The sequence below is a fragment of the Pollicipes pollicipes genome, unplaced genomic scaffold (genome assembly GCF_011947565.3).
Source record: "Pollicipes pollicipes isolate AB1234 unplaced genomic scaffold, Ppol_2.1 Scaffold_7231;HRSCAF=8579_pilon_pilon_pilon, whole genome shotgun sequence".
Classification (NCBI taxonomy): domain Eukaryota; kingdom Metazoa; phylum Arthropoda; class Thecostraca; order Pollicipedomorpha; family Pollicipedidae; genus Pollicipes; species Pollicipes pollicipes.
In genome coordinates this window covers 46,911,811-46,937,402 of record NW_023597034.1, presented here as the reverse complement: position 1 = coordinate 46,937,402, position 25,592 = coordinate 46,911,811, and the positions used below count along the sequence as shown (strand labels likewise).

The following is a 25,592-nucleotide window of genomic DNA, read 5'->3' as shown; positions in this document are numbered from 1 at the left end:
CATAAGCGAATCGGAGAGCTGAGATCTAACTAAACACGCTCATGCGCCTGCCTCCAGATCGTGGCCGTAATAGCATCTAACATGTGTCGACAAAACACGCGTTGCGTCCGTATTGGAACAAGTATCGGTCGTTTGGAGGCCATTCTGAGCGAATCCGTGATGTTTTCTTTCTTTTAATCCCCTCCAGCGTGGTCAGCCTCGCCTCCCCTCGCTGCCCGCAGTGGATGCCTCTGATATGGAGTTCTTCCGTGGTCCAGCTCCTCACAGTGGGTGTCGGCAATATTCATACAGTATATATATATATATATATATATATATATATATATATATATATGTATATATATATATATACATATATATATGACACTATTTTCGGATTATTTTGAGCGCAGGTATGTGGTTAGTTCAATTGCTGATTCCACGTCTGATGCGCTAGAGCAAAATAAGATAACGGGACGGTCCTTGCGTGACAGAGCTTCTACCTCGGTATTTTTATGTCATCTGTTGTCGACATGCCTGGTTGCTTCGAACGATGACAGCACAGCTTTCCGCCTTATTTACGCAGCTTAGCGTATGCCCTGCGGTAGCTTGTTTGGGTCATTTATGAGCATTCAGTTTCGAAACCAGGCCGATACCGAGCCGCGCCATGCCAGCCGTTATGCTATTGAATTGAGCATTCTAATCGTTGCCAGGCCTGTAATGGGTGGAGCTGTTCAGCTTTATAGCCAGTAAAATGTCAATCAATCAACATCAGCTTTGCCCCAAAAAGGAAGCAATCATCTTGCTCGCTCATGGACTAAACGTCTGCTGGCTGCTCGGGCCTCATGAAACCTCGCAGTACGGCACCTCCCAGCGCGTGCTGAGAGAGCATGCCTTTGGTAGTCCTGACTTTGTCCCGCCTGCCAAGTTTGCACTAAATGAAGGTTTCCGGGCGCGTGACGTCCCGTAAAACTTTATGAATGTGGCGGATGGCCTGCCGGACACGGAGTGAGATTGAAACAAACGGCTGAGTGCGGAGACGTGCGGTGCCTGCAAGTTCGAGCATTAGTATGCTTGCCAGCTCGTCACTCAGACCACCGGCCCCACGGGGCTGCCCCTCCCCCTCCCTCCTCTCCGATCAACTCTCCCCCAGTGTGGACGTCCTATGCTCATGTCACAGAAGAGGCAGTGCTGTGATGCAGATATAACTGATGCTTCCCGAAAAGATCGTCCTCCACCACGCCGCCGCGCTTTCCCGGGTGGCCACGTGCTCCCTGTAGTGCGCCTCCTCCGCCGGCAAGTGGGGAAGGCGCACTCCACGAGCGGTAGGTTTGCTCTGTGCGGTAGCGGCTGCGCAGTCGTCCTTACACAACACTGACGCAGCCGATCACAGGAACACTTCAGGGTTGTGAGCTAAGCTCATCGCGCTTGCAGGCAACATTCAAACAGATGCACAGAAGCCAGCCGACTTTAGACCCGCTCACAGCGTCACGTCACTGCCTCCGTCTTGAGGGCCGAGGCCTACTGAGCTGACCGTAACGCTTGTCACGCGCGATGACTCACCTGAGATTCCTGAAGACGTTGTTGGAGAAGATGATGTAGATGATGGGGTTTGCGGCTGAATTGAGTGGTGCCAAGCTCTGGATGAAAGTGGCCACAGCGAGCATGGTCTGCGTGCGCGGCAGATGTCCGAACACTTGTAGCAGGTCGAACACGATGTAGGGGCTCCAGCATAGGATGAAAACTGGGGACCACGGGCAGAATAGCGTTCCGGCACCGGCACTGGATCAGCACTCGGTAGAGCGCAATGCGCGGACCCAAACAAACATTAAAACGGCGCGCCATGGACAGGACACAATTACACGACTGCGACAGAGGAGCAGGGCTGGGGGCACGAGCAGAACACAGCGGATTGAAGCCAGCACGGTATTCCTCCCGGGCCGACGGTCAGGGCATATCGCTCCGGCGCCAGCACAGAGTCGACACGGGGAGCGGGTGGACGCCTGCTCGGCGCACGTGACCTGGCGTCCCATCACGAGCGAACGACCGCGAGAAGTCGCCGGGGACCGACGCGGCCGACTCGGATCGCGTCTGGTCCCAGCGGCCCGGCCGGCCCGCCCGGCTCGACCAGCCTGATTGCGTTCCTCTCTGACGCACGCGATCCGCCCGAGTGGAGCCGGAGGACCACTTGCCGCGTGCTTCGTGTTAAACGTTCTTCGAGGCTCGCGGCTGACACCTTCCGGAGCGACAGCGGCCGGCGAACCAGAACCGAATGACGGCTGTCACTGCCAGCCGTCTCATCACAGGCCCGCTGCTGGTGGGTCGTCTGCATTTTGGAGCTGCACCCCGCTCCCGCGCCCTGCACCACCCCACGGCCTCAAAAGTCGACGTATAGGACAACTGTCGCCCATTCACCGTCCCTCGCTGGTTTAACACGGCGGGACGAGTTAAACGGAGACGTAGGACCCTTTTCTGCTCAAAGACGCGTCCGCGAGTTGTGTAAGGTGTGTTTATACAGATGGAATGATAATTAGTGCAGACGGAATTATCATTACTCACTCGGCGATCACGCTATTGTTCACACAGCGTCTCAGCCGGCTGCTTATTCCGGTTGTTGCCAGGTGTGAACTGCTCCTGGTAACAATATGAGGATGCTTGGCGCACGGCCATGTGTGCATCACAGCCTTTAAAGCATTTGACAGCTACGACTTTTCAATCGTCGATATTGGAATTGGTAGGCTGAGACACCCTAGCCACTACACGCTCAAAGGCGACGGCGATCAGCGTCATTTCCACACCTTTATCAGGGCCAAGTAGCACCTGACGGGCGCCAGGAGAAAAAGCCGGCAGGAACGTTGTGTGATAAATAACAACATTATTTGGGACATTAGTCATATTTTTTATTTTAAGCCGCTCAAAGACCTTCACGCAAACTTGTAATTCAGCCCTCTTAACATGACAGACAATAAGCCTCATCAACCACAGACATCGCGCCAACGGGAAATCCACTCAATATTTCATTCAGTGTTTCAGACCATTTATCTTGGCAGCGCCCAAAAGATCCACATCACTGCACGTCCGTATCTCACACAGAGGGCGCAGCGGCCGTGTTCGTCCGACAGCCACCGATCACTGTCAGCCCCAGTTACCCGCGGACGCCGATGGTCGCTCTCGGGCACCGCTGCCGTTCCTCCGCCTCGGCCGGCCACTATTGAGCCATTGGCCACCAACCCCCAGCTCTCGGCGTCCGGCTCCGACGCCACCGTCACAGTTCACAGCGCCGGTGCCGGCGGGCTGCTCCATCTTGCCCATCCAGCGGCGTGCTCAGGAGTGCGCAATGGAGCGGAGGCACGAGCGAAACAGCTTGCTGACCGCAAAACTCCTAGCGCGGTGCAGGCGCGCACAATTTCTTGAATAGTTTATAACTTAATGCCACGATTTTAGCGTGTTTTCCTCGACTTCTTTACTGTTAACATTTTTTCATATGTATATTGATAAATATACAACAGCTAAAAAAGGGTGCGTTTCTCCGATGTCCCCCCCCCCCCTCCCCCGTTTAATGTGTCCTTGCACCCAGCTGCCATACCAACAATAGTGCCGTACAATAATTCATTAGCGCAGTTGCGTGCTAATACCACTGGCATCCACGCCTCACTCCCCAACACCCCAGTGCAGGGTAGTGGCAAAAAACGTTTGGAAATAGTGTGAGCCAAACTCCTTCCCATTACGAGGAGAGGATCGCATATCATTGCTATCATGTGAAAGAATCGGACGCGTTCACCACTCGCTACTGTCAAAGTGATAGCAACATAATGCTTCCTGCTGTTTGAACCCACCTTGCACATTTTCTTTAAAGGCAGTGCGTGACCTAATGCAAAAGCGTTAGCATATTCCCAGGACACTCTACGCTTCGTCAACCTGGGCCCGGCCGGGGTTCTGAGACAACCGCGCCCGGCCCGGCTGGGGGAGTTGACTTCCCCCTGGGATCTTCAGCGTCCAGACGCCGTATGAGAACCACAAAGATACTGTTGTGAACTCCCGTCAAATAATGAAGGAAGCACACCAAAATTTTTACCTAAGCTGAATGTGAACCCACCAGAGGTCATGAAAGGAGAAAGCGGTCGTTCCGATAAATGCAGTTAAAAGTTTTGTTAACACGCCAACAGTGCTACTGAGGGCACAGAAGTAAGAATCAAGACCGTGGGTAGTTTAACATTTTCCGAACATTTTTGCTTGGCACATGGGCCAGGTCAGGTCAACTCATCGTCCAAAATTGGTCTGTCAGTAGCCGACAAGAACGATATTTTTTCTTTCACAATGTGCTTCTAAGTTGATTGTATTAGGTGCAACTGTGGGACAAAAGTATCCCAGACACGAAGATATAAATTAAGGTTGCTTTGAAGGTCAGCCGATATCAATTTTGGCCAAGTTCATAGGCCATCCGAATAAAAAATTGAAGTGCTGATCAGATCTATGGGACCAGTACATAAATTTCTGTGGTCAGCACAGTATGTTGTACATATGCAGGTACTCAAGATGGCACAGTTCTTGCATACGTTATAAACAGTCCCTTCGACCCTTGACAATGTATTTGTAACAAAATAAGAGCACTTCCTCTTTTCGACGTGCTGGAAGGTTCGGGGGCTTCAAATACTCCCTGGGCTCATGGCATTTGTTGGTGACGTCACCAACGGATGGTGACCAACCGTTGGTGACGTGGTTATCCTGGGTACGTTCCCTTCAGAACCACCTGGCGGCCTTTGGCTTTCGGTGCGTCTCTTTGCTGTTTCATGGGTATCTGACGACTTAAGTAGCGTAGAACTTTATGACCACCATCTCAGGACAGTAGACGCTAACGTTTATGGTTCAGTGGCGGGGTTGACCGCAATGAAACCCCAGCGCTCTCCAAACTCTCTGGTGACTTCTGTCATGAGCTTACGAGTCATCCGTCTCCTGACCGGTTTCTGACAATTTAGACTGTTTTGAAGATCGCTGACCGCCTGACCCATAACATCTGTCGATATTTTTGGTCACTACTTCGCTGTTATTATTTGTTCAGAGGCTCCGGAAGGCTTCGTTAAGGACGGACACACTATGGTCCCACTCTTGACCTTCAGCTAGCCGTGTCCGAAAGTTAGATTTCTCTGAACGGCAGAACAAAGTCCAGATGGTAACATCCTAACTAGAACCAACTTGCCCAAAGTTGATCAGGCCCTGCCTCAACAATGTTGACAAGCATGCACATAACTCCCCCTCGCACCCAGGAGGAGCCAGGATAACAGTTCATGAACACTCCAATTCTCATCTGCACGCATCCGCACTCAGATTCTTACATTCTTACCGTCTCTTACCCCGGAGCCGACAAACGCTTCGATCCCTGCTTACCGAACACAATGACGAACGTCATTTTAATGGTCTTTATTTTGGCCTTGGGTATGAGTCCGCGGGAGCTGGCGCGGCGCAGGTCCGTCTCCTCGCGGCGACCTCTGGCGACCTTGCTGCCGGCGCGCGCCAGTCGGCGGTCTGCGGCGCACACGGCGAACAGGTCAAGACTCGCGGGGAGGTGAGGGTGGCCGGAGCTGGGGCTGAAGAACCGGCGGCCGACCTCTGGAACTCCCGGACGGAGTGCCAGAGCGACTCTCAGGCCAGACGGCACCAATGACAACACGCTGAAAACTGAATACCGGCATACCTTTTGCGATCAATATTTCAGGCCATTTGTGGATACACGAATAGCTGGGCGGGAACTTTATCACACACGGTCTAGTAAATGCGCGTCCACTAGCAATGTCTTCAGCATGTTACACGTATTGATAGATCTGTCGTCCAGCGAACCTGAGTGGACGACAGTTCTCAAAAACACTTTTCATTGTGCCGGGCTTTTTCGGGCCCCCTACGTTGACATCAATCTCGGCCAGTTACCCTTTTCAGGAAGGTGCGCGCGGCCCGCTGAGGCACGCGGCTGTCAGTGTCACCACGCCACTCAGAAGAGGTTCCCAAACCAGCGGGTCGTCCCCGATACAGGGACGGTGCGGGCAGCCCGCCGGCCGTCTTTGACGCGGCTGTCCCGCCCAGGCTTGAGGAGCCATCCCGCCCACCGCAATCAGCAGCCATTCAGCCGGGACAGTGCTGATGACCGAGAGCCCAGCTGTTGGCACTGTCGACGGGGCTGCGCTGGGGCTGCGCTGGGGCTGGGTGGCGTAGGCGTGCCGCACCTGGAGGGGAGGGGGTGTGGAGCTGGAGCGTGTTGACACATTAAGAATGACATCGGCGTGGGAGGGAGCTGGTTCTTTGCGTGCCAGCGGCTTATGTGGTCTGGTCGATGTCCACGCTGCCCTCCCCCTCCCGCCATCACGAGGATTATCGCGGGTGATCCAGGGACGCTCGTGGGCGGGGCTCGGGCGTTTGGGCCCGGACGGTGGCTACACCCTGCACGGTATGATGGATGCGGTCGTCAGTTTGTATCCATTTGCACCACCCACTGAGGAACACAAAGACCCGCCACCGTCCAGATGGTGTATCAAGAGCCGCTAATTAAGGCCATAATGAGCCTGAGCTGTAAATCGCGAGGTAATTTACCTGTAACGTGTCTTCTTTTGATGTGCGAAACGAGCGAAGTGATGGCAGACGGTGACTGTGATGAAACGAGATGTAATGTAGATGAAACGAACACGTAAGCAAACCAGCACGGCATCTCAGAATGCATAGCGATTCGCACCCCATGTGTCCAGGCCAAAACCCATGAACAGGTACGGACCCTATACGTTTCTTTTTAGGACTCATAGTCAAATACAGAGCACTGGACATTCAGACAGAAAAACCACCCAATACATTCGTGTAACAAGTCGGCGACCAGACCCCGACCTGCACAGCTCAACATGGCTGATTCTGCGAATGTGATTGGTGCGTTGCTGCATGGTGCGTGTTTACATAACATCGTTTTGTATGCGCGCGTATTTTGTAGGATTTTCATCCTTAGTTAGACCTACAATGAATCGCATTAACTTCTAGCATGTTCTTTCTATGTGCTCCACATAATGTTGGTGACCTGCTTGAACTGTGTCTCGCTGTTGCGATATTTCGTTGTATATCACAAACGTAGCGCCCAAGACATCGGTTATCGGTGGACGAAGAGTTGACGGGTTGGATTAGACCAAATTCAGCCGTTCCCGATTTCCCAAAATTCCCGGTCAAAACCAGCGCACATGAGATATTACCTCTCCACTTCCAACAGCCAATAATCGAGTCAGCTAGTCGCTCCTTGCGGCCAGCTGATGGACCAGTGACTTGCTGGCTAGCTAAAAACTATCATTGAGATGACTTTAGTCGCTTGCCGCTCGATTACCAGAGAACCTCTCGGCCTGTATTGACACCGCTTTCTTACTGCAGGCGGTGCGCGCAAACATTCCAAGCAGTTGGTTGCACACCTTTATCTGTAAGGGCTGTTGAGATCTGGTGTCAGTCCTTCAAAGCGCTGCTAATCGGACTTTCACGATTAGCGCACGGGAGCGTACGGCAGACGATACAACGACATTAGAGACCCGCACTTTTGACCACTTGCCGCTGTCGCGTCTGGTCGGCGAGATTTGTGCCTTGTTTCGATTCGCATTTGTAAAAATATCTGCAGCTTTATCCCTTGCATTCTAAGCAAATGGGAAAAAACATTTCCGTTCAACTTGCAGTGTTGCAGACAAGCTGGGTCTGGTTGAAGAATTTTGAGCGCATGCCTAAGACGTTATACACCCCAATTTCTACGAAACTTCACTTCTTGCTGCCGACAGCTGCATGGAGGTGCGATCAGGGATTGCAGACAAGTTAAATTTTGTAAACCGTGACGCCCCAGACGGGGCCAGGCAGGACTACTCGAAGTTGTCCAGCATGACTCACTCGGCATACAGCTGCGCTTGCAGCCGTCACGTGCAGCCCTCAGAAGTTTGCGCTGACATTAAAGGATGAATGGGACAAATTAAATTCAAGACAAGCGGACGTCACTCAGAAACATTGCTGTGTGTCGCAGGCACCGCTTTCCAGACCAATGATTTCGTTTCAATAGATCAGAGCACACGAGTGTTCTGGTCTATTGAAATATGGTTCGTGTTTCATTCCCAGACGGGGCCGCTGGATCGCATTACTCTGCCGCAGCTCCAGGAACGTTTCATTTCCCCACCAGCGCGCCAAGCAGGGTGTTTACAACGGCGGCAGGTGTTGTAATCCCGCAGTCGTCAGCATTCTCCTGCTGCGGAGACGGGTCGACGCTTGTGATTACGCACGGATGCCTTTGAGAATTATCCCCTCGTTGTTTTGCGAACGGCTGTTTGTGAAGCCTGACTGCGGAGAGGGTCGGCGGCTACACGACGCATCGCGGTGGCGCCTCCGAGCCGGGCGATGACCCGCTGACGTGCGTCTGGCGCGGTGGGTCGAGCTGGCCGGGCGCGCCGCGCTCGGCAACGCCGGGAACTCCCTGCGGCGAGATTGTCTCCGCGACATCGAACAGCCGCTGGTGTCGAGAAGCAGGCACAGTGCATGATGTCGCGTAATGCGACGGAATCGCTGGGAGCGGTGCTCCCGCCTCAGCGCAAGCCGTCTGGGCCCAACAGACCGTTCCAATCATGAGGACGTCCTAATGCGGCGTGATGTCGCCTAACGCGACTGAGCATCCCAGAGCTCTCTCGTTCGTCGCAGGCAATCTGGGTCCAACAGACCGTCCTCACGTTGCCTCGCCGGTGGGTTGTTGCCATGGCGGATTGAAATGTCAGCGACGTGACGCACGGGACATTCTCTTGTCAACTAACCAGACGCAGGTGCGGATCCCTGTGGTGCAATCTAGTCCAGATTCACTGGGGTTGTGTGACAGGAGGAACTACCGGGGCAACTAGCTGCCCCACTGTAGCACATGTCTCTTTTTCACGAAGATATTACTTCACTTCGGCGACTGACGGTGGTGTGGGATAGTGAGCGGGCAGACTGACAGACAGCACGTTAGTCCGGCGCTGGCGTCCTTACCTGATTGCAACTGCCGTAAGCTGTGAGAGACCATGGAGCTGCGAACGTGTTTCAAGCATCCTCTTTGTTAAAGCTTTGGCACAGACGTGATCCACGTATGGGAAATGTGACAGCATGACCTAGCTTGTGGAGATGTGACCAAAGTCTTATGAGGGCCCATCAGTTTCAAAGCATCCGTGACAGCCATGCCTTCGACGTTCTTAAATTGTACAGCGGAATATGTTCACATGTGAAAATAGTACTTCTGGTTATATATATATATATATATATATATATATATATATATGTACAGTATGATTTTTTCTTAAAACAATTGGCAGAAAATGTAATACATTTAAGCGTTGTGTTACTTATACCATATTCCAACAGTTCAAAAGTGGGACCAAATGTGAAATTCTGCTTTTAGTGCAAAAACGGAAGTTATTGTAAATGCTGAGTTTTAAGACATCTGAATTTTACCTTCTAACGGGCCTAATGCGTCATTAAATTGTGGCACAAAATCGCTATGTTTTACACTAAACCTTTCTCGATCTCACCGGATTAATGGGAGAATGTCACCTTTTCTATTTGTCACTTATTGTTGGATCCCACGCGTCCGATTTGATTCGACCCGCTTTCTCGAAATCCTTCCGAACAGTTCAAAATTTCAAGAAACCGCTCCGGTGGGAGAAATCTCATCTTCCCGTTCACCTGTACGAAAGTAATATTTTCGCGTGTGTTCCCTTCCTAAAATTTACGTTCTGTGATGTTTACAATACACCAATTTGTCAAAATATTTGCACAAATGTAGCGCGGGCGGGAGGCCGCAACCTGGTGCGTTGCGGGCTGCCTACGTGTCAGGGGCGGCTGGCCGGCTCGTGCCCGCAGGCACCGCTGGGTCGAGGCACCGAGAGAACAGGCCGCGGAGCGAGCGGCGACTGTGCCTTGGGCAGCCAGCGTTGACGGCACGTTACTGTAATTTAATGACGCCGTTGAGACTACTTAGGGAAAATATAAGCAAATGAGCACATGATAAAACTTATCTAAACATATGCATGATTATCACGCGAATTTAACGAAACGTTACACTATGACTGAAGTTTTTCTCCTTAACGTAAACGCAGTGGCTCTTTCAGAAACCCAGTTTGTCTCTTTAAAGCAGAGTATCACATGGTCCGGAATGACGTGCGACGCGTTCAAACGTCAACCAATGCGCTTCTCGGTATGCGCCTTCGCCGCCGGCTGTGCTACTTCCGTCCATCACATTATTAATCTTTTGTTCTTTATTGTTCATCGCCCGTCCCAAACGTTCACTTGTACTGACGTCATTCAGACCGGTTGGATGTCACTTTCAAACCCGCAGGCCCGCAGCGTGCGGGTTCAAACAGCTCAAAAGTGACGCGTCTGGTCCGTCGCAGCCGACCACGGCACTTAGCGGATTCTGCCGTCGGCATGACAACAGCAGTTGTCATGCCGACGGCAGTTGCGACAACCACAGTTGTCGCGAGCTAGGCCTAAATACTGTACAACAAAGAAGCAAGGAAGGGTAGTGCGGTGCCGACACGTTGACGGCGTAATTTTCACTCGAATATAATTAAAATTCTCCTCCTGATCATGTGTTGGTAGTGCCGCAGTGACACTTTCTGCAGTGTTATTACTATCCGAAGCTGAATCTAAGGTTTCACCAGGGTACGTTTTGGAAATATTCCCCAAAGATGGGATGCAACCTTTAAAATACCTTACATAAAATGGAAGTTGTTATCACGTATCAACGTGGGTGTTCCACTGCCACTTTTCTAAACACGCGCAAAGGTGGGGTCAATTCGATGGTTTTTCCGGAACGACGATGCGCAGCGTAGCGTCAAATTTTGCACTGCTGTAGACAATTGAATGGCAGATCTTTTGATATCACAGATTTAGATGTACATTGTAAGGTCGCTGACCTATCGCAGGTCAAAATTAGGCCATGGATTCACCGAACGCAATTTCGATGGAACCATTCAATCCGACGCAACAACGGAGTGTTAGACGAGGCCATGCATCCCTGAGATAGTTTTTTAGGCAACACAACAATTAAATCCACAAATTGCACTGAGCTGAGGCCAGGCTATATGGGGTAGTTTCTGGTGCTCATTTTGAATTTATTAACAACAAGAACCTCATCATAACTATTCCATGGACTTCTTAAAGGTCAGCATAGACCACTGACCTAAAATGACCCGGGTCAACACTCTGTGTTTAGGAACATTCAGCCTAGCGCAATTCTTGACGCTCATTCAACTGCAAAAAGCAAGGCAGTCTTGTATGATTTTGGCCATCATGGGCTTCTAAAGGTGAAAAAAATCACTGACCTAAAACTATTTAGATAGTAAAGAGATTCACATTCAGTGCGAATGGACAACAGACCCAGCCTCTTTTCACCAGTCCGCGGAAGCGGCAACCACGCCCCTCTAAAAGGGCTAATGGCACGGCCACCATGCCCCAGTTCTTTGTCTGCCTCATTACCATGTTTCCCTCTCCGAATCGCTTCAAATTTTATTGCTTTCTTTTTGTGTTATAGCTTGAACTTAGTATGTGTTGGCTGTCAAAGCCTGAGCTGCAAATGAGCCCGCCACGTACCGTCCTTGGATTAGATTGTGTGTGTGAAAAGTTGTAGCATTTTCGTCTGGTTCCTATGATGCATCTATCTTTGTAGTGAGTTTTCGCTTGACACGGCGAAAGTCATGCAAGGTGTTGACCTAAACGCGGGGCGAATAGGAGGCAAGCACCAGCTAGTGAAACTTACGTTACGGTAGCATGCTAGTGCGTGGTGTTGCGGTTAAGGGGCAAACAAAAAACTGAAAAACTGATTTGATACCGAGAATTGAGGAGCTGAAGAAAAGAGAGTTGAGAGAGAGGTCAAAGAGAGAATTAAGTGGAGACTTAAAACTTGGAGAGCCCCAATCCTATACAATGTTGTGAGAGGACATTGCAAACATCTAATTGATGTTAAATGTTGTGCTCTACGTGTCTTGAGGTTTTGCTCACCTGACGTACGCCCCTACTGTTTTTTTCCTAACGGATCAATCAGCATGAGCGCGCAAAAGCGACAATCTGCAGACCTTGTCAATTGGCTTCCATCTGGCGTAACGCATTCATCTAACAGAGCCATGATCACCATCTCAGCCCAAAAATTCGGCCTGAAAAAGCTTCACATCGGCTTTAAACAAGCTTGATATCACCGATTCATGAGGTTGGAAGCAAAAGCAGCTTCAGTCATCGCTTGACATTGCCCTATCGCCTATACAATCACCTGCGTATCGTTCAGTCAGGGAGCATCAGCATATAACCAACGCATTTTGAACGCAGCATGCACTGTGACATTTCGCGGAACCCTTTGAAATATCTGCTACACCATACGTGAGCCCAAATTCTATTCAACGTATCAAAAAACACGAAACACATCAAGCACATCTCTGCAGACAAGCTCATAGATGTGACCTTGGAAACCAACTACGTCATCAGTTGCCTTGACCACTCACGCGTCGGATCTTGGCCACAACGGATCCTTGACACGCCGCGACCTGAACACTATCTTGCCTAGAGGGGTGTGTGTGCTTCTGCCCGTCTCAGCCTAGCCGCAGTGGCCCCTGCGTAGCCCTGCCCATCCTCAATACCCATTTGACTCCATAGAGACTGACCTTCAATGTCGGACGGAGTCTTCAGCATGCGTCCCTTGCTCCAGAGCGTGCACAGGATGATGGAGTAGCAACTCATAATGATGATGGCCGGGATGATGAAGAGCGCCAGGCTGATGAGCGTCAGGTACAGCCGCCACTCGAAGGAGTCTGACTCTCCCAGATTGATCCAGCACTGGTTCATACCTAGCGCGCAGGCTGCGTTAGCAGGGGCACCACGCTTGTCGGGCGGGAAAGCGGTGTGGGCCGCATCCACAGCATGATAACGGGTAGCTCAGTTAAACCGCGCAAAAGCAAATCATGGAGAAGTGTGCACTCGTCTTTGACATCGAAAGGCAGCAGGCAGGGCCTGCATCGGCTACGGCTTGTCTACATGGGTATTTTGTTGCCTGACACAGAGCAGTTGTCAGGAGGTCCTAACCGCCGACTTACAGGTTGGAAACTGTCAAATTTTCAGTAAAACATCCTACACGTCACATTCGCGCCACGGCCGCAGCGTCGTTGTGCCGCAGCAACGGCGGTTCTTCCGAGGCGGGGAGAACACGCGTTTTATTTGGTTGCTTCTCAGGTAACGATTCACAGTCGTGTTTCTGGCAGGTGGGACAGCTGTTCTTACGATATTTTTTACTAATCACATGCCATATGCATTTCACAACTATAATATCCTATTTTCAACGATTGTTGATGTTGAACGATGAACGATGAACGATGTTGTTGACATGCTTCTAATATGCTATGTGACATTGTTGACATCAAGCGATACTTTCTTATATTTACATTACTCAGGCTTTAAATGTTAACTGTGCTTTTATTTACTGCGTCTTAGCTTCTGAAACCTTAACAATTTAACTTTCATACTTTTAACAAAAAATGTTGCAAATTTGTCAAAATTAGATCAGCTGATCAGGCACGGCGCTGTGCAAAAGCTGGATGGCATGAACGAGGCAAACTGTTGTCATGATATATTCCTTTAGGAACTGGCGGAATTCGGAATCATAGCAGGGTTATTCTGAATAACGCATGGTGGGGTGAACAGTTTCTAAGTAAAAAGTCAACACCATAAACCAGGCAAAATTGTTTGCGTTGCCACGAACTAGTTACGATTTTACGGGCTAACATTTCTGAATGTGTCGGCCCTTAATCGTTGGATATTTACAGCGCACCGACTGAATTACTGCCCCGCTGCTGTCTCATCCTGTACGAGAACGGCGAGAGCAGCTGTCACGCGCCACATGTCAAGAACCAGGCCGTCCTACCTCCGAACACTGCGTCGTCGTAGAGCACCAGCATGGGGGTGGCGAAGATGGCGCTGACCATCCACGCCCCGGCCACCAGCATCCGGGCCCGGCGCCCTGCGGCACACAGCGGGCCGTGAGCGGCTTCAAAAGGCGAGGACTGGCGATAAACCCGATGTTTGCTCGTTAACGTCGTTCAGCCAGTGCCTCATGGTAAATCGATGGTAGGTAACTCAGTATAAGAAATGCCAACTAATAAGCCTAGGCTCGCTACACCCGACATGACTTAGCCCTCATGACTAACTGCGTTGTAAACAGCGTGGACAAAAGTGGAAAACATATGGCAGCCATGCATGATATTTCGGGAACACTGTGGAGTTAAAATGCCGAGGAATACGTGGGGCTGTATTGCAGCAATGTCGTTTGGACTGCACATTCTGAAATACAAGACGACATAGCAACGCACCACCAATCGCTGAAGAGGCTAGCAACACACTTGATTCTATGCATGCCCTAAAATAATGAGGCTTGCCTGAGCAATTTGCCATCCATTTTCAAACTGGAGCGTGTGGCGCCCCAAGCAATTGCTTTTCAAACATCAAAGGGATGTACGTCGCAGCGCTCCTACTTCTTCGTTGCCTCCTGCCTAAAGTACGTCTGCCATACTGGTACTGCCGCAACGTAGCGACCATGCATACAGCATCGAACCCACGTAAAAAGCAAAGCTTTCAGATATCTTGCAGCGTAGTGCGTGCGTGGTCGGGAAAATGAAAGAAGCCATATAAAATATCGGAAATTTCGCAAATTCCGTCCACCTATACATTCGCCTGTCGCACACAAAGACGGTGGCAGCTTGGTGCCGTTGCCAGCTGGCGAGATGTATTTGGCGAGCGGCGAGAGCACCAGGAGCACACCAATGCAGTCAACTTAAAACTGCATCGCATCTGCCGGTTGCTGTCGGCACGGGCAAAGGTTCCGCAAGCGTGGAGCCGGTGAACTTGGCGCTAAACCACCCGCGGTAGTGGACTGTCTGATTTCAAGCAAGTGTACTGAAATGACTGAGCATATTTTCGGAATAAACTAACCACTCGCTTTGCTTCAGTAATCCAAAACGCGCCAAAGCGCAAATCCTTCGTGCGCTGTCCTGTTTGACTCGAAATATTTGCGATAAACGGATAGGCATTGCACCTAAGACCGCACATCCGTGGAAATTTTGGTCCTTTAAAGACATGCTTCCAAGGGACGTTTTAGATGTAATACCTTCTGGATGTTGATGGAATTGACCCGTAATGTGCTCCACTCTACTTCAAGACACTTGCTGTTACACTGGCTGCTGCTTGAGATTGTTTGGGAAAACCCTTCTTTCAGAACTACTATTCAGGCTCTTTAAATTTGTTATCAATGCTTTTTTCGTCCAAACTCAAGACACTTGCCAGCACGATAATCGCTGCTTGAGATTGCTATGAGGAAGTCTAATACCGGAACATACATACGAATTTCATTAGTCATTCACTTCTCCCTTCCTTTGACCTCTGTAACATTGTCCGCACATTTACTGCTGCTGAAGATTGCTAAGGTGAATACGCTCATTTAATCGGATATCCGTATTCTGCGTCTTCGTGGAATATGCTCTAGCACGCGTCGTCTCCCGACGGGTGGAATGTGATTTGGCGAGCGGCGCCTCACCGCGGCCAGTCCAGGTGAACACCGCCTACCTCCGGCGGACCTATGGCGGCCTCTGCCGATCCTCTGAGCTTCAGATGAGCGCAGCGGTCGCGGAGAGCCGCGCTCACCGCCACGACCAGGTACAGAACAATGGACAGGCCAGAGCTGCCCCTCCCCCTCCCCCCTCCCATCGTCGCACGGTGGCGTGGGATGCCAGTCAATCAATGACCTCAGGCGAGCTGACCTCATCCTTCACAACGGTGGGCTTGCCTCGGTTTGGCATCCGGACGGCGCGCTGGACGGCCCCTTGTCTCGGGGCTGCCGTCCCAACTGGATAACGCCGGCTTTGAGAGTCAAAATTCAAGGTTTTTTTCGGGAAAAGGTTCCGAACGACGAGACGTAGCCGCGCCAAATTTTGCATAGCTGTAGACAATTGAATAGTGGATCGTGTGGTATCGAAAAATTGGATGTACCTTGTAAGGTCGCTAACCTACAGCAGGTGAAATCCAGGCCATGGATTCAGCGTAATTAATTTCAAGAGAATTGTTCAATCTGATGGAACAGCGGAGTGTTAGACAAAGTCATACATCTCTGAGATAGTTTCTTAGAGAACACATAAATTGCATGAATAAGTTATATTGACCTAGGGTCAGATATGAAGGTCAGACGAAAATCAAGACCAAGCTGTTTTATTACTCCAGGGCTGGCTGTATGGGGGAGTTTCTGGTGCTCATTTCGAATTTATTGATGACAGGAACTGTATTAGACATCTTCCATGCACTTCTTATAGGTCAGAATAGATAACCGACCCAAAAATGACCCAGGTTAGCATTTTGTTTTTAGGAAGTAGTTGCTTATTCAAAGGCAAAACTCAAAACAGTCTTCTGCTATTTTGGTCACCATTGCCTTCGAAAGGTCAAACAAGGTCAGTGACCTTGAATAAGAATGTTATCTTTTGCTTAGAGGAGGGATTTGGTTTTGAAGACATTTTGGAGAGCAGCTTGGAGTGTGACCTTGTTTGACCCTATTTGACCCAAAAGTCATGACCTAGGAGGCCCAAACTTTGACCAAAAAAATTCACGTACTGGCCAACACACCCTGTGAATGTGGTGTCTCTCGCCTTCTTAGTTCCTGTGAGATCTCAGGGGCTCAAACTGCCCTCCCCCCCCCCCCCCCCCACAGCCCGACATGTTAGCTACAGCGCATGACAACGTCGTAATATAAGAGGCCTTGGTCAGACCTGACCTGTGTTTGACATTCCTACATCAGCATCGTAATGCCGCGCCGCGACAGAAGGCTCGCAGCAAGGTAGCCTAACGCTGCGGCACAGCATCCGCGCCGCCAGCGCATCACGCGCGCCCAGCGAGGGCTGAGGCGCTGCGCGGCATCGAACGGCATCACCGAAGGAGGACGGATGGAAAGGGAGGCCGGGTGACAGGTAGGAGACAGGAAGGACTGCAGGGCGAGAATGGAATGCATAGATGGCGGAGCCGGTGCACGCGGTACATGCCGGGGTTCACCTGGAGCGAAGGCCGGGAACTGATCGTGCCGACCGCGCCGACAGCCATTCTGCGCTGTCCGGGCAGTAGCTGGCGAGGCTGTTTTAAAGAGAGTGTTCGACATTTCCATGGGGTTTTGAACTGGAATAGCCATCTTGAAGATCATTTCTTGCAGTTCACAGCCCTGCTCTTCTTAAAACATAGACCCCTCCAGTTCCCGAAGTATACAACCGCATATATGGCAAACTATTTGGAGAAACGTACTGTCAGGTCATCTTGGCATTATGACGTCATTATGAACAACGCCATCTTGGCCTAACACCTTAATATGGTGAATAATGCCATTGAAATCATGTTACTCTATAAGCCATGCAGCGATTGAAGCAAATACAAATATAATGGTTGAGTTGTGCATAACGTGGGTCCGTGAGGACGATTTCAATATTTTACGGCCGTCAGTTGGCTCTCACTCAATGCCGTTTTGCTAGGCATGATAATGCAAACAAACAGTGACGTATCGAGGGGGATACTTTCTTAACAGGGAAATGATGTCGTCTGAAGCAGTCTTATCTGCTTAAAAGTATACCAGTAGTGATTAGTGAGCTTGTTTCATGATATCTTACGCTTGCTTTAATATCTTCAAAGATGGAGCATGCCCTTTAAAGGCTGCGACACGGGGCGCCGTGATGTGCAGCGTCTGCCCCCCGGCGCCCCGCTCTTGTGCACTGAACGTCCGGCCTTCTGCGGCTGTTCCGGCGGCATGACGCGTGGACAGCCTCTGACAGCGCCTCCATGGCTACGGCGCGCCCTCTGACAGCGCCTCCATGGCTACGGCGCGCCTCTGCACCGCCGACTCGGCAATGGCGCGAACGTTTCGGCAGCACGTGTGGCGTATAAACGCGGCCCTGTCTCTGACCCCACAAATAGCGAGGGAATTGTATTCAGTAAGCTCAGACCATGAAATACTCACGATGCGTCAACACAAATTACGATTCGTGCAATGCTTGCTTTCAGCGGCTAATGGATCAGGAGATGCTGCAATCTTTTTAGCGGTCGTAAAAACTGTTTTGGGGCCGAGCCAGATCCAGTGTAAATCTGCCGCGCATTCCGATGCGAGGTAGCCGGACATCTGGCTTTGAGCACAGCGATATGCGAGTAGGCCCATTAGTTGTGCGTATACCGGCAAATAAACAAACAATCAGAAAATTGCGACCCCCGTCTCAAGGATGGTAAAAGTGTACTTTTTGTTGCCGACCAGATTTCTGGAGGCAAAATTGTCGCCAGCAGCGTAGTGCCATACCAAATGACATAAGATGGTACTGAAGCCGATGACCAGAAGCATCATCAGTAATCAGCCTGTCACCGAAAACCTCTTTCATCACACAATATTTCATATCATGCACACAACCAAAACTCTCCATTATGGAATGTCCTTTAACTAATGCCAGGCTAAATGCTGCTACTAGGAAACGGGCGCACCTACTCTAAACTATGGGATAGCCCAATCAAAACAACATTTTTTCAAAACAAAATTTTCAGTCAAAAACATCTTCTTTTTGCACCAAGCTTTGCGTGAATCGTTACCCATTTTTGATGCCCACATTTTCCACCAAGTCGACTGGTTTTACTACACTGTCCCATTTGCCGACCACATCCCAGCCCGCACCAGCTAACAGGTCATTCTACGAACAGCACTATCTGACGGGCCTAAATGCTGTACGCGCCGTCAGGCCGCTCTGTTCGTCAGGGGCGTGACCAGCGATACAAAGCAGTGGCGCGGCACGTCCCTACCTTTGGCAATCAAGCGTTGATGACTGCTCATGCAACCAACGTATCTAGAGCATCCAGGTGATGAATTCCTCACCCGGCGCCCTATCGGGCTCGCAGTCAGGTGCGCTCAAGCTGGAGCCTCAAGTACAGTACACCTTGCGTCTCCAACCATAGGTACCGCCCAGGTAAAGCACGCACATGTGCTGCCTCCGCGCCCACACCCAGCACTCCCGCGGGTCGGCTCCAGTTACTCACAGCTGCCGATGAAGCGCATCGGGTGGATGATGGCGTCGCAGCGGTCGATGCTGAGCGCCACCAGCACGTACGTGGATGAGAAGGTCACCAGTCACCTGCCGACACGGGCCGGCCCCGGTCAGCGCTGACGCCGGCGACACGGGCCCGCTGAGGTCAGCGCTGTCGCTGCCGACACGGGCCGGCCGCGGTCAGCGCTGACGCTGACGCGGCCGCCGCCGAGCCACCCGCGCCGCCACGGAGGTCTTCTGGGCGACACGTGCTGTCGTTCCGCTGCAGACGTGGCGCGCGTGCAGCTGATGGGGGACGGGCGTCGTGCCCTTCACGCCAGCCGCGATTGGGTGATGGTATGTGGAGGCCATGTGCGCGATTCCAGCCGGCGTTTCTCAACGCTGCAATGGTTGCGCTACCGGCTCCGGACGAAAAGACCCATCAGTGCGTAGGAAATGATCAGACCTTGCGTGCGGTATCACCTGAAAGTGTGCCGTGCAGCGCATGCGCAGTGGATGTGAGTAATGCGCCCGGTGCGACGTTGACTTCAAGGGGCGAGTCAGGCCAATGAACGTTTACGGCCTAGCTGGATCTCGGTTCGGTCCTTGGCTGGTCCTCCACGCTGACTAATTCACACTGCAGCCTTGAGCTTATTAAGTTCAAAATGCTTTTTTCAACGAAAGCGAAAACTGTTGAACCATTTGGTTCCAATGGTTGAGGTTGCCTGAGTTCAGACCTATGAACGAATGGGCATGCCCACTCAAATTCATGAGACTTGGACCTCCATTTCTTACGTTCCAAGCACATATTATGGAAAACTGCACCTTTTCTTCACAACTTGTGTACTTGTCACGCCTCTACAACCATCCACTTTTAATCTGACCGTTTGCCTATAAAAATCACTTCAAGCTGCTGTTCTTTCGATTTTCCATAGCATACAAGCAGGCGACTGTGAGTACCCGCCTACACGCACCGCGGCACAAAACAAGTCACGGAAGTTAAAGCCAACCAAAAGTTAAAACCGATATTGTGGGACCGAAGATCGTGAGACTGTGGCACCCATCGTATAGAAATTCCAAAGCTACTCAGCCAAATTCAGAACAGCACCACAGCTGAAAAGGTGAGGAATATGTAGGGCTGTTGTGGAACGCACATATATGTGTCTCTGGATAACACACACACAACACACGCACAGACAAATCTGAAAAAAAAACAGATCACTACGAGCAGCCGGTGCCAAGCGTGACCGCTGACGGGTCACTTATGTCAGTAAGTGACCCGTCAGCGGTCATGCTTTACCCCATGTAATCGAAGTAACACGACGCAATTACCCCATGTAATTGAAGTCACACAATGCAACGTCAGCATAGCGCGGGGCAGAGCTAAGTCCTGATACCGCGCCTCTCATGCCGACACCAGACGGCCTGTGACTAATCAAGCTTGTTGCCGACCGGGCGGAAGATGTCAGCGTATGGATCCGGGATATATTACCTCGGCGCACCGCCGCCAGGCAGACGCATTACCCCACAGGCGGATTGGTGGCCCGGCAGGTGGCTGATAATGTCAGCAGCATGTCCAGCCATGCGCACCGACACTAACGTCCAACACGCACGTGCACGTAGCAGATTACTGTTTGTAACAGATAGCTGATGACAGAACAGAGCTGTCATTCTTCGCACTTTTCGTTCGGGGGTCTGTAAGCGCGTCATCCGTGGATTTCTAACCCGAGGAGCCATCGCCGACCCTGAGAAGTCGTGACAGGCCCAGATCACGTGACCCCAATGCGACGAGCGCAGGAGAGCGGGACGGGTTGACGGTATGCGCATGCAGCGGCATGACATCGGGATTGTGCGCCGCCCTCTTGCGGCACCAAATGCGTCGGAGATCATGCGCGAAAGGACCGGCAGCCGCTCCACATGGTCCGCCCGCCATGCCCAAGTGGTCAATCATAGGCAGCTGTAGCTGCCACGTGTGCGTGCTGAGCGCGCACCACGCTGTGTTCTAGATCGAGGTGCCAACAGCTGGAAACATGCCCCACTGACACCGGTCCGCCGTCTGCTCAAGCAAACGATCGGTGTGATCCCTAGACTGCACGCGGGTGGAGTGTAACATAGCCGTGTTCCGTGGGCAGAAGGCACCACTTAAACAAATCTAGGCGCGGCGTGTGTAGTGTCGTGTCTTGTACCGGTAATGCTAAAAGACTGCTACGATCAGCTGGCGTCGTCCATATGGTTGAGGCCCTCCTCGTGCGGTCATGTGTCACGTCTGGGTCGGGTGACTACCACGCGGTCGATTCTGACCTGGGAGCCGGACGAGGTGGCTGATGTCTGTGTGGCTGGACTGCGTGAATGGAGCATGTGTGGCGGTATACGTGTATTGTTGGACTCAGGCGGGTAAGATGATTCAGAGGCTAATATTTTGTTGTTTTTAATTGCTGTTTATACATCTTGTGAGCAGGAGAAACCTTAGCTGAACGACAGGGGACACTTCAGTGTGTGCATATATTTTGCGATGGATCGAGGGATTCCGATGCATCGGCACGTGCACCGTAATGGTCGTTTGATTTGTATGGCACGTTCGTGGTGACTTGCCTTCATAGTGCCTTTTTGTATCATTAACGCGGATATTTCAACAACCGTGACATGGAGATTCCAAACAAAGTATCTATCTATCTGCATTTTAGGTACGCCCAGTCAATTCGATGACGCTGTGAAAGGTGAAAGGGTGGATTCGAATGCACTGTTCCCTCCATACACGGTATTTCTGGACAGGAAGTTTTAGCAATACTCGATGCTTTATGGTGCATGCGCTGGCACGATGCTATAAAAACCGTCCATTTTTGTGAAGCTGGTCTCTCCACACAACTAGATTCACAGGGAAGGCTTTCATTTAAATAGTCGATCTGAAGAGGCAGACAGGGATGTTCTTAAGCATCAACCTGTCCATGACACCTATTCTAGTTAAGTTGGCGCTAACTTCAGAGCACTAACTTCTAGCATCGCTTCTCGTTTGGCTATTCGGGGAAGACCGCTTCCGCCCAGCAAACGTCACCAAAAAGTTGGGTGATCTATATCACCACCCAGTTCGCTTTAGACGAATAGATATCTTAAAACTTTAGAAGTTCGACAAATACCGCCACTCCTTAATCAAAAAGGCCAGCTTGCGACGACCAGATGTTCAAAATGTCACCGTCGTGTACATTAGCCGTCGAACTTGGGCCGTGAATGCCTGCTGCAAATTGCAAGAAGATATGATCAAAGATCTGCGACGTCGGCGGTCAGACGCTGCGACAGGCCGACGCACTCGAGACAGGGACGTGACTCGCTCGTCCGAGGTTGGGTCGGACCCGACAGCTATTGCGGCGAGGCCCGCACCGCTGTCTGTGGCTGGGGTAGAGACACCACGCAGCGGCGCGCCCTCATATCGGTGATAGGCGACGATGGATGGTGGCATTGGACGGCGACGGACGGTGGCACTGGGTGGCAACTGGTGGTCAATCCGCCGATTCCAACAGTTGGGGAAATTCGGGAGCTCTGGATGACGCTGCCGCCACACAATTTGAACAACAGATCTTGTCAGGTTACTGTTTTGTCACAAGGAAGACTAATTCAAACGCAGCGTGTTCGGAGCATTGTCGTAGATACCGCACTCGCCTCCTACTGGCTCACGATAGCGGCAAGGGGTCGCCAAACGCAGCAGGCAACCATGTCTAGTGACCCGTGTCGGAATGGGGAGGGGGGGGGGTATAGATGACGCAGGCCCTATAGGCGCTAAATGTGGTTTTCTGCCTATCCCTTCGTTTTCACTTTTGTTAACGTGTGGAAAATGTCGGCCGTGGTCCAAACGTTACTCGGTTATTCCTAATTCCTAAAAGGGGGAATTCTTATTATTGTCCTTATTCCTGATGTATGAACTCACTGAAAGCAACGTGACATTGCATCCTAATCTTTCACACTAGAATTACACAACCGCAACAGCTTGGCATACGGCGCTCCTCACCTGAAAATACTTGACGATCTTGCAGGTAATGCCATCGGCGTACCACTCGACGGTCAGTTTCCAGACGACGTCCGTCACCACGCTGATGAGGCCCACCGACAGGTCTGACGGTCACAGGGACAGGCGCCGCCGTCAGCGGTCCGGGTCTCTTCCGGACCTGCCGACGTCGGTTCGATTCCCGCCGCAGGAGAATCTTCACTTAAGTAGCTACAGGTGTTGCCCGGCCCTTCGCCTCCTCTAGCCGCGGCGTTTGAGGATCATACGGTGAAGCAGAAGCACATGGGGACGGCCATACGATCATGGACGGCACTGAGGTCAGCGAACTGTAAGGCGGCACCCCCGAAGACGAAGTCCCAGAGGCTGCATTGGATGTGTGCATGTATGCTTTGATCGAGTTTAGGTCAGTTCACCTGCATGCGGTTATCTCTCGTGTCGCAAAATGAACTAACATTGCCGAGGGTGGAGATTGTTACAGACGTGGTATCTGGTGGCGTGCGGACAGTAGCAGCCTGTTCACGCGGCATTATTGTCCAGTTGGTCTGTCTGAGCAAAACAATGAATATCACGCCATTTCACACAAGCTTTAACTGTGCACATCGGTGCGCGGTCCTGAACGGTCCTTCACGAGCGGAGACAAAGCTAACCACGTGGACCCGATGGGTCACAATGGCGCATCACCGAGGGCGCAACGGCCGAGTGGTTGGCGTGTTGGACTCCCGCGTGGGGCCCAAGTTCGGATCACCCCTGTGTCATAGCCCCTGAGCGTTAATATGACCAACGCAGTCGCTGACGCTCCATAAAAGAGACGTGACCTTGACGTGTTTCCTTGAAAACAGAACGGGGCATCGCCAATTTTGATACAGACCCGGTGGCCTATGAATAAGTCTACCCACCCCCAGGAGGGCCCCAGCGGATCTGAAGGGTGATCGCCCCCCGTCCCTCAATAAAAAGGACTGCCCTGGAGTAGACACTGCTGTCGAGTATGGCGAAGGATGCTCCCGACCTGAAGTCATTCGCGATAATCCCAATGTGTTTTTATGAGGATAAACAAAATCGTGAAGCTGTCGTCAGTTTTGACCGATGTGTGGAACTGGTCATGCTTATTACTCGCGCGGACCATGACACTTTGAGCATGCTCATTTGCTGCATGGGAATGGTTTCCCGCAAGTCGCCCGCGATTTTTTTACTAGAACTGGTCGTTCAAAGACATTCGCTAAGGCCACAAATTACATGCAAATGTGATGAAAGTTTGCGCTTGCGTTCGGAAAAGTGGAGAATTTTAGTCGTTAAGCCGATTAAATCTGAAAAAACGACAAATAGTAGTAAGCCACATACCATCCAAAATGTATAGATATTCTGCCATGGGACAATATGAAATACTTTTGCCTACCGAGCACGAAAAATAGATAATGCTGAAATTCGTTGTTATGTGGAAAATCGCTACAGTGCGGCGGAAGACTCATCATTGCTGTAAGTTGGAGCTGATCAGCTTACCAAGGCGAATGCCTTTTCAGCGACTGACACTCGTTCCAGGTATCGGGAAGTCCAGCACGACCTCGTGGCAAGAGCAGCGGGCGACATTCACAAATGAACTGGTCGCGTGTGTCTGTGGGCTTGCTGATCCTTATTCGAAGACCAGTGAGCACATCTCACCGGCAACAACGGCAAATACTTTCGGATCTTCTTCAAGGCTGCGGGGCGAGCGCCTCGCGGAGCGTTGGGAACTGACGTCCCAGTGCTGTCGTACCGCCCTTGACTGCACAGCACAAGGCTGAAGTGTCAGCCTGGAAGCCGACTGAAACAGCGGCAGAACTGCCGGAGTTTGTTGGAACAGCTGACAGCTTCGAGGAGACAGTGCTTGGGACTAATGGAAAATGCTTCTGCGTAATGCAGGACCCAAACGAGCGGCGCGCAAAATGTTAGTACCCACCGAATCCTAACGTTGCAATGGAATCCAAACTCACACCAAGCCAAATTCACATCAGACTCACAGAGTGTGTTGACCTGTACGTGAACTCCCTTAGGCCAATGTTTGAGGTTCCTAGGTCATGACCTTCGGGTCAAAAAAGGTCAAACAAGATCAAATTCCAGAATGGTCCCAAAGCGCCCCTAGAACCTAGGCAACTGTTCTAAGCAAAATGTTGCACGCTCAGTTAAGGTCAGTGACCTTGTTTGACCCTTTAAAGGTCATGGCGACCAAAAATGGTGTAAGACTGTTTTGAGTTTTGTATTTGGATAAGCGACAAAGATTACGCTGGGCAGTATATTTCTAAAACAAAATGTTAAACTGGGTCATTTCAGGGTCAGTGACCTATTCTGGCCTAGAAGAAGTTCATGGGAGGTGCATAATGCGGCTCCCGCTATCAATATATTCGAAATGAGCACCATAAACAAGAGATGATAGAGGAAGATCAGACAGTAGTAATAGCCTTATTCCTCGGAGAAAAACGCATAGAATGGATATATAGATGGGTTGATATTTCGGCAACATTCCTTTATCGAAACAATGGTAACAATAAGTTCAAAATTGCACGCCGATGATC

At 51.1% G+C, this 25,592-nt stretch overlaps 1 protein-coding gene across 2 annotated transcripts in view; it reads right to left on the bottom strand.

The window, feature by feature from the left end:
• LOC119109722 (cardioacceleratory peptide receptor) overlaps positions 1–25,592 on the bottom strand; it is a 112,083-nt gene that overhangs the window by 10,239 nt on the left and 76,252 nt on the right. The window contains exons 4-9 of one of the 2 annotated variants that reach the window (XM_037233462.1): positions 23,048–23,153; positions 19,063–19,154; positions 13,895–13,990; positions 12,642–12,824; positions 5,365–5,502; positions 1,543–1,723 (exon numbers count right to left, since the gene is read on the bottom strand). In XM_037233462.1, the coding sequence (XP_037089357.1) occupies positions 1,543–1,723; positions 5,365–5,502; positions 12,642–12,824; positions 13,895–13,990; positions 19,063–19,154; positions 23,048–23,153 (796 nt within the window). Of the gene's footprint in view, positions 1–1,538; positions 1,724–5,364; positions 5,503–12,641; positions 12,825–13,894; positions 13,991–19,062; positions 19,155–23,047; positions 23,154–25,592 lie in introns of those variants that run through there. The other variant, XM_037233463.1, reaches the window with a different exon arrangement.